This window comes from Nuphar pumila, chromosome 17 (assembly GCF_984573655.1).
Source record: "Nuphar pumila chromosome 17, dmNupPumi1.hap1.1, whole genome shotgun sequence".
NCBI lineage: Eukaryota > Viridiplantae > Streptophyta > Magnoliopsida > Nymphaeales > Nymphaeaceae > Nuphar > Nuphar pumila.
The window spans coordinates 7,190,754-7,200,474 of NC_143265.1; the positions used below are offsets into that span (position 1 = coordinate 7,190,754).

General features: G+C 39.1%; 1 protein-coding gene across 1 annotated transcript; it reads left to right on the top strand.

Moving 5' to 3' along the window:
* The first annotated feature begins 1,202 nt into the window (after positions 1 to 1,202).
* LOC149811513 (uncharacterized) lies at positions 1,203 to 8,861 on the top strand. Its single transcript, XM_089993804.1, has 2 exons — positions 1,203 to 1,491; positions 8,003 to 8,861. Exons 1-2 carry the CDS (start codon positions 1,203 to 1,205, stop codon positions 8,380 to 8,382), a joined length of 669 nt encoding a protein of 222 aa, XP_089849930.1. The 3' UTR covers positions 8,383 to 8,861.
* The last annotated feature ends 860 nt before the right edge of the window (positions 8,862 to 9,721 follow it).

Here is a 9,721-nt window from a genome sequence, read left to right on the forward strand (position 1 = left end):
ATTATGCTTCTTACTCAGACGTGGTAGTCTGACTCTTTCTGAATTAATGTTTTTCAGGAAACTGTATGACGAGCAATTGTGGTCGTCGCTGCGGACAGTGCTATGTGACCATATCTTCTTCGGATGTCCTAAGGATTTCTGACTTGTAATAAATCATCAAGTTGTAAATGATAACTTGTAGTATTTCAATGCAAGAATTTATTTTACTTAAATGCCTTGAGTCTGTGCTATTACTTGTAACCCGCCCAAATAATTTGAATAAGGATTTAATAAAGTTTTCCGCTGTTGTTTAGAAAAAAAAATTATTCCAAAATTTTCAAGTTAAATATTTGGGGCGTTACACTTTTAATGTGCTGCTGCACCTGATTACCCTTTAGGGATGGCAGTGGACCGGGGGACAACGAGGCCCCACCCCGCTTGGACCCGAGATGAAGGGCATGAAACGGGGATGAAGGTTAAAATTTATCCCCGTGCGGGGATGGACGTACGCTTTTCCCCGCCCCATCTCAATCCCCGCCTTGCCCCACCCTACCCGGTCCCCAATCCTTTAAGGGATGACTATAGACCAAGGGGAAATGGGGCCCCGCCTCGCCCCCGTTTGGACCAGGGATGGAGGTGGGGGTGGAGGTTAAAATCCATCCTCGCACGGGGATGGAGGTTGAAAAAAATAAACGGGGCGGGGTGGAGACCTTGTCCCCTACCCCGATCCACTGCCATCCCTATTACCCTTCATCTATGGGGTACAACCTGATAGCTGTGGTTACCAAAAGCAGGATGATGAGGTTCAGCAGCACACCAAAAGTATGCAATGACATGGCACCTAATCTTCCCTCATGCCTAACCGAGCGCCTATTTTTCATGTTCGACACACTGAACCTATTTTACGTGTTTAAACGAGCTCTTCTCATCTCGTTTCACAGCCTAAAGTTCAAACCGAATCATGATCCAGATCAATATATTATAAGGCTTGAACCGGATCCAAACCCAAGTTAAACTTCGGATTCCATTTCGTGACTTGTACGTTCCCCTCCATTTTCCTTCTCCCGAACAAGCCCTCAAATCCTCAATTGGGAAAGTACTCAAGTCCAGAGAACGCCCTCCCTTCTCTCTCTCTCTTCCCTTCTAAGTTGTCACCTGATCTTTCTCTCTCTTCCTTTCTTATTATTGCTCTCTCTCTCTCTGGTACTTGAAGGTAGAGGAGGATGATCCCTCTGCTGGTTCTGGTACTATTTGTTGAGGTGGTGGTGGCATTGATGCTTATGTTCAATGCAGGCCCACTGCGGGAATTGGCAATGAGGGGCCTGGATCAGCTCCAGATGGGCAGGGGAGCTACCACCATCATAAAAACTCTGGCCATCACCATGTCCCTCATTCTGCTGTCTAGCCTCATGAGCATGGCCAAGATTGGGAAAAAGGGCATCAAGGTTGGCACCACAACCCCAATGGACCAGGTGCTCTGGAGCACCCACCTTCTAGAAGCTTCTCTCATGGGTAGTACACCCTTCCACCCCTCCTCCTCCTCTTTACTCATCTTCTTTTTTATTTACCATTCTTCATCTTGCTTAAGTTTTGATATGCTTTTACCACGTGGGATTGTTTTGCTTTGTGGTTACATCATTTTTGGTACTTTTGTCCTAGTAAAAAAAAAGCATTATTGCATTGTCAAGGTCTTTTTCTTTGATGGGTAGGTGCTTTTTCCCCATCTGTTGGGATGTTTGTTTTCATTTATGTATGAGGTAGAAATTTTAAGAACACATCATTGGATATGGTGGAAATGAAATTTTGCCCAGTGAAAATGGCCCTTAGGATTCAGGAGATAGGGAATGAGTCGGGTTTTGTGGTAGAGGACGACTCTGAGTTGGAGGAATGTGCTCTTCTGTTTTGAAGAATGTAGCTGATTAGAGGGGGAAGAGAGGAAGCGGCGGCATCTTCTGGTGGGGGAGTTGGAGGCTAGAGGTCCATTTCAATCAGGTCCTAGAAAGGATTTTTCATATAGGACGTGACATTCTTGTGTCTTCTTTCCTCCCCATGTATGAGTTTGCGTTTACCCGTTTGTATGAAATTGAATCCTGCATCTTAAGTTGATCACTTTAACCTTGTTTCAAAATCAAAGTAAAGAGTTATTCATTATTTCTTAATTTTGCAAACATCTTTGAATATTTGAACCATAAATTGATAGTCTCTGCCAACTACACTGTGTTTCATTGATCTATTTCAGTCATTCTAGCTACTACCATAGAGCTTCCAAAACATTATTTATATTTAAATGGGCAAGGGTTGCTAGGTCGTCGCCCAGAAGCGACGCGTCACACCGACGCCCGGGTGTGGTGTCAAATAGGCAAGGGTTCCCTCACTTTGTTGGACGGGTGGGGGTAAAGAAGATAGTTCAAGATAATAAAATTAGGTTAGCCACTTGGAACATACTGGTAAGTTGGTAGAGTTAGTAGATTGGTAGAGTTAGTAGATGTTATGTGTAGGAGAAAGATTGATATTTTATGTCTACAAAAGACCAAATGGGTAGGTGAGAAAGCAAAAGTAATAGAACCTTGGGGATATAAGATTTGGTATACATGAATAAATAAGAATAGGAATAGAGTAGGGATTGTTATTAGTCGAGAGTTTATAGATAATGTAGTTGCGGTCCGTAGGAAGGGTGATAGGATTTTACTTATTAAATTAGTATTAGGTACGGATATTATTAATGTTATTAGTGTTTATGTACCTCAAGTAGGTTTAGATGATTCCATTAAGCGTCAATTTTGGGAAGATTTAGATGGAGCAGTACAAGGGATATCTTACGGAGAAAAGCTTTTCATCGGCAGTGACCTTAATGGACATGTAGGCATTAATAGGGATGGATTTGAGAGTATCCATGGAGGCTATGGTATATGAGAAAGAAACGAAAGTGGAGAAAAGGATTTTAGATTTTGGTTTGTCCTATAATATGATCTTAGCAAACACTTGGTTTAGGAAGAGGGAGTCTCGCCTAGTAACATTTAAAAGTGGGGTTAATACGAGTCAGATAGATTTTTTCCTACTTAGAAAGAGAGATAGGGGTTGTTGCATCGATTGTAAGGTTATACTGGGAGAAAGTGTAGCTACACAACATAGAGTCTTAATTTTAGATCTTAGAATTAGAAAATGCCGCAAAAGGAATAGACATAGGATAAATCATAGAATTAAGTGGTGGGCATTGAAAGTAGCAAAACAAGGAATGTTTGTAGAGCAAGTAGTTAAGGAAGTTGATTGGTGTCTCGAGGAGGATTCAGAATCAATGTGGAATAAGATAGCGGGTGGCATGAGAAAGGTGGCTAAGGAGGTATTAGGTGAGTCTAAAGGCGGTGCACCGCTTGGTAAGGATACATCATGGTCGAACGAGGATGTCAAATTAGATATTAAGGTTAAAAGAGAGTGTTATAGAAATCTAAGTAAGAGTCATGATAATGAGAATTTGGATAAGTATATGATAGCAAAGAAGGAAGCTAAAAAAGTAGTTTGAAACGCGAGGAATAAAGTATATAAGGAGGTTTATGACATGTTGGATACCAAAGAGGGCGAGAAAGATATTTATAAGCTTGCAAAGATGAGAGATAGTAAATCGAGGATCTGTTTATGGTTAGATGTATCAAAGATTAAACGCAAGGGTTTTAGTCAAAGATGAGGAGATTAAGGAGAGATGGAAAGATTATTTTGATAAACTATTTATTGGAAGTCATGCTCAGGATCTTGGAGACTTATCCATTCCTTTTCATGAGATAAATCGTGACTTCATGCGCAAGATTCAAAAGAAAGAAATTGCAGAGGCTTTGAAGAAAATGAAATCAAGAAGGGCAGTTGGCTCAAATGGTATACCTATCGAGGCTTAGAAATGCTTGGGTGAGAAATGTTTAGAATGGTTGACAAATCTTTTTAACAAGATTTGGCAGACAAATAAGATGCCTAACGAGTGGAGGAAGAGTATTTTGGTGCCTCTATATAAGAATAAGGGTGATATACAAGATTGCACAAACTATCGTGGTATAAAACTCATGAGTCATACTATGAAACTTTGGGAGAGGGTGATTGAGTCTAGGTTGAGGAAGGTTGTCATGATATCGGAGAATCAATTTGGTTTTATGCCTGGAAGATCAACTATGGAAGCTATACATCTTCTTAGACAACTTATTGAGAGAAATAGAGAGAGAAACAAAGATTTGCATATGGTTTTTATTGATTTGGAGAAGGCTTACGATAGAGTACCTAGGGACGTTCGCTGGTGGTCCATGATGAAGAAAGGTGTTTCTCTCAAGTACATTAGTATAATTAAAGATATGTATGAAGGAGTAGTAACCAATGTCCGCACTTGTGGAGGGGTGACAACCAATTTTCCTATAACGATTGGGTTACATCAAGGATCTGCTTTAAGCCCTTTCCTATTTGCTATAGTGATGGATGAGCTTACGAGATCAATTCAAGAAAATGTGCCGTGGTGTATGTTGTTTGCTGATGATATTGTTTTGATTGATGAGTCTAGAGCTGGGGTTAATGCTAAGTTAGAATTATGGAGACAGACATTGGAAGCAAGAGGTTTTAAGTTGAGTAAGAGTAAGACAGAATATATGGAATGTCGGTTTAGTAAGCAACGAAGTAGTGATGGGAGTGTAGTGAAGCTTGGTGAGCAAGAAATACTGGTGGATGACTGTTTCAAATATTTGGGATCTATCATTTAAAAGTATCGAAAAATTGATGGAGATGTAAATCATAGGATAAAGGTTGGGTGGATGAAATGGAAAAGTACAATTGGAATGTTGTGCGATCGTAGAATGCCATTGCGGTTGAAGGAAAAGTTTTATAGGACAACAATTAGGCACGCTTTACTATATGGTACGGAATGTTGGGCTGCCAAGAGACATCATATTCAAAAAATGAGTGTAGCTGAGATGCGTATGCTTAGATGGATGTGTGAAAATACAATAAAAGATAAGATTCAAAACGAGGAGATACATAATAAGGTAGGCGTTTCATCCATTGAAAATAAGATAAGAGAGAATCGTTTACAGTGATTTGGACATATTCAGCGAAGGCCTAATGATGCTCCAGTTAGAAGGATGGAGAAATGGGAAAATATATTAGTTAAAAGAGGTCAGGGTAGGCCTAAGAAGACTTGGATGGAGATGATAGGAAAGGATATGAATGCTTTGAACCTCACCGAGGACATGGCATTGGATAAAAATGATTGGAGGAGAAGGATTCATGTAGAAGACCCAGAATGATTTTCTTTTTTTATTCATATCGCCGATCCCAATTGTTTTGGGATGAAGGCGTAGTTGTTGTTGTTGTTGTTGTTAATGCTTGCATTTTTGTCTTCAAAATTCAGAATGTATAAGGGCGGACTGTATGGATGATATGGTGGTGGCAAATTAGTGTGACAATGTCTTCAAGATGTTCTAAAAAATCACTCTAAATTTGTGTAAGTAACAAAAGTTTCCAGTTATGTTAAGAAGGGATAGTGGCAAATTTTGAGTCCAAAATATATGTGAGAGGACAATAATGCTAAAGAATTAATTGCCGTAATGAGATGTTTCAGGATTATGCATCCTTAGGGGAAGGCATAGTTCACCAAAGCCACCTGACTGGAAATAGATCAAGAGAACACATGAAACAGTTTGAGATTATTTAAAGTGTTACTATGAAGAACAATAAAGGCTTATGAAGCAAGAAAACATGTCAGTTGAATATCTTTTGTTTTATTTTCCTGATTTGAGGCTTCATTGATCTATTAGAGTCCAAGTATTTTATTTATATTTTTCAAATATGTGTAAGAGTCCAAGTATTTTTGTTTTTGTTTTTCAAATTTTACCTAATAATTACATGATGCCAATGTTCATAGTTTGGTCATTAACTTGAGTTTCTGATCATTTAATCATTGAGGGCCGAAGAAGATAATATTTTATCGAGAAAAATGAGAAGATACAAAGGAAGCTTTTGGTGCTATGTGGTCACCCTGAACCAAAGAACGGGTAAGAATAGGTTAAAGATTTTTTACATTTTAATTTGACATTTGATCAGGGCAGACCTCTCTGGTAGATACTCAGTCAAACATATCTTATTGGGCTAGATTACCACCCACAACTCCTCAAGGCATGTTGGATTTGACTTGTGAAATAAATAAATAAATAAACAAACAAACAAACAAACAAATAATCAAAAGTACATTGGCTCATACAGTTAGTCACACTTTTGGTGGTGCCGTTGTGTCATTGATATAAATGATTGTTATTTCTACGTACCCATGTCCACATCCATGTGGCAAAACGGAGGTGCAATATTAAACTCATCTCAAAATTGAAGTTCTGAGCCTTAGAATCCTTGCTTCCATTGGAACCAACATTTCTTTGTGTAAAATATATACAACCTGTTAGCAAAATTTCAAAACGCACCTCATGTATAACTGCTTCCATTCTCATTTATCTTATGCTGCTGGCAGTCTTTATTCACATATTATTCTGGCAACGCGACTGTGGTCATAGCTGAACTTAAAGATGGAAATGGCCTTTTTAAGTTACATTATTTTCTTTACTCATTACCTGACCCACAAAAATCAAATCATTCCTCCTGTTGGACACCACTTGCACCAAAAACATTGCCATTAAGCGAAGGAGTTTATCAGAACATGCTTATTTAAAATTTGAAAAACCATCATGTTGGCTTCACAAATTTACATCAAACACGCAAAGTTCATACAAGCCACCCAATCACAGGACAAGTTTTTAGTACATGCCCACAGCTACTCTACTGATATTGAAGGCAGACTAGCTGAGCCATTTAGCTGAAGGTAATCAATTATCAGTAATCAATTGTTGTCAGAGGATCCCGTAGAAATTGTGCTATATCCTCCCTTTGAACTGATATGAAGAAAGCCATCAGGAAAGGGCTTAGACCTAGACAGATGCTTGATGATGGTTGTAATGTTGAAAGAAATATTTAAAGCACTGAGTAGTGAATGAAACGTTTGTCCTGACTTGCAGGCCGATAAACAAATAGTTACCTGATTTTTTTTTGGAGATGTTTTCAACCAAAATTTCCCCCTTTTTATCCATATTGCTCATAAATCAGAGAAAAATTCAGTTCTTAGATAGGGGAAGCTTATTGATATCTCAAAATCATCTTTAGAACTGTAAAAGAATAATCAGGAAAGAGCTTGGACACGGATGCTTGACGGCGGTTGGATGAGTGAAAAATGTACTGAAAGGGCTGAGTAATGAGCGAAGCATCTTTCCTTAACAATTTAGGAGAAAGATTGATCTGTTAACCATAGGATATTCTGTCTCCATGCATGTTTATTACTTACGCAGTATTTTTTTTGAAAAATGGAAGCAAAAACATGTGATTATATAGGTTGCAAGAACTCCTATGCTTTATGTTCATTTCCCATGATGCTTCTGAATTTTTCATTTCAGACTGTCTTTTTTTCATGCTTCATGTTCGCATTGCTATTTTTTTTTTGGGATTTCCCGTTTCCTGCATCTTTTTCCTCCCTTTTCTGGGGCATGTTTCGCCTGCTGCTTTTGTGGCTCTATGTCTTGAACTTCTTTCATGCTTTGGACTATGACTATGGTCACTTTGAGTGGGATTGGCGAGTCATGAATGGACAGTGTTGCCAGTCAATACAGAGAAATTAATATGGTTGCCTACAAGTTGAGTCAGAAGGAATCCCTTTTCTGGAACAGTGATCAGCCATCACAACCATTTTCTTTTCATTTTTTTCTTTTTGAAGAAAGATGGAAGAGGGTGTAATGGAGCTGTTGATGTCAGATTCATATGTGTCTAGGGCTGCAATCTCATTTAACTGCTAATAATGTTGTGTGCACTTGCATGAGTGTTCATTAAAATTTTAAATGTACCAGCTGACCGGCTCTTAAGGGAGCTGATCATGGCAACTGTGACAGATGTGTTTAGGCATGATTTGAGGCACATTACTGAGTCCTATTGGAGTTCTGAAGAGATATACATGTTCTTGCAGGATTCTCTCTTTTTCTAGGTTTTATCATTGTTCGCTTGCATCACTATCTTAGAAAACTAAGCGGTTCTCGCATAGCCCTCGGCACTTCAAAATTACATGCCAAAAGACTTCAGGAAGAGTGTTTGCTCCTCAAGGAAAAGGAAGAGAAGGCTTCTCAAGAAACAAAGACTCTGAAAGAAGAGATGTCACGTAAAATGGAGCAATTGCAGAAACTGAAAGCAGAATCTGAGGAGAAGGAGAAGCAGTTGCAGGCTGCAGAATCTAATGTTCTTGCCCTTCAGAAACAGTCTGAAGACTTGCTTCTGGAATACGATCGACTGCTAGAGGACAACCAAACTCTTCAGAGCCAGTCATTTATGCTCAGAAATGCATATGACTAAGCATCACATTAGCCTTGATTTGATCTGGTTTGGTTGCCAATTTTGGCAATTCTGCTGTTTGTGGAGTAGTGAAATGGTTTTCCCATGTACTATTCAAAGTTTGCAGCTTCGAGTTTTTTGGAGTTCATAAAAGGTGTTATTGCATTTTACTGAGGTATAGCGGCTCTAGAACCAGAAATGGTTTGAATCAATCATCATAGTCAAAGAAGTTGCTCGAGTAAATGCAGGAAGTGCATGAATTTTGATGCAGGGTTTCGTGACACCTTCATGGTGAAGATGTGGAAGTGGGGGACTTCATTTTGTCATACTGTACCTGTTCTTGGTGACCAGCTGCTGAACAGGTTGCTGATCTTGTATTGTTTTGATATATAGTTGAAGTATAGTGTACTTTTAGTTAATGTGTGTATGTATGCTGAGTGCATTATGTCCAATATCCAATGCTGCTTGCAAGTATCCAATGCATTGCTCTTTGAGGCTTTGAGCACAGTTTTTTGACTCTGATCTTTTTCACTAGTGTGTGTGCGTGTGCGCGCGCATGTGTACGTGCATTGCAGAGGGGCGTGGGGTGGGTGGACGATCGGGTTAGAGATTTCATTTTTCCGACTCGATGAATTTAAACCCAGCTGCTTGTTCTTTGGGCAGGTTCGGATGGCCAGACCATCGATCTCCTGTAAGCTGTGGCTCATACTGATGTGTTGGTGATAATTGCCCTCCACATTTATCCCCTCTCTAGCTTATTGTATACTGGAGAGCCCATGGATCCATGCGTGTGTGCATGGCGAGGGTGTGTCTTGCTGGTGGCTAAATCATTTTCTTGCATTAGTGCATGGGCTTGAACAATTTCACAAAATAGTAGGCTTGCAACAATTTGCATATCTGTATAAATTTATAAAAAAATTTAAGTGGAAAAAAATAGGAAGCTTAAAAAAAGGTGATACAAATGAAATAGCTGGCCGGGATAATTTCAGAATTTTTTGTGCATATGGGCACTCCCCCATAAAAGGGCCGCAATATAATTGCATGAAAGGGTATTTTTGATGATTTCTTGATGTTTTATTAGCAAATCAATATCGAGAACACTCAGAATTTTATTTGTACATATTTTTGTTCATATGGTGGAAGACAAATTTGTAACTTTAAATGTGGGAATATTGAAAAGCATTACCAAGTTCATGAACTCCAACATTTTTAGTGGCATTGACGAACAGGAATTTATGCACTAGGCCACTTTTCACATGTAGGATTTTTGTAGTTTGTTAACCTGGTTGCACTTGCATTAAGAGTTGCACGATTCAGATATATCCGTGATGAGCAAGAGCAGCCAAACACAGATAGGTCA

What these genes read in the sequence shown, in the direction of transcription:
- LOC149811513 (XM_089993804.1), top strand. Translation starts at nt 1,203, where the DNA reads ATGATCCCTCTGCTGGTTCTGGTACTATTTGTTGAGGTGGTGGTGGCA. An exon ending in TCTAGAAGCTTCTCTCATGG is followed by an intron (nt 1,492 to 8,002) that starts GTAGTACACCCT and finishes ATGTTCTTGCAG; the next exon opens with GATTCTCTCTTTTTCTAGGT.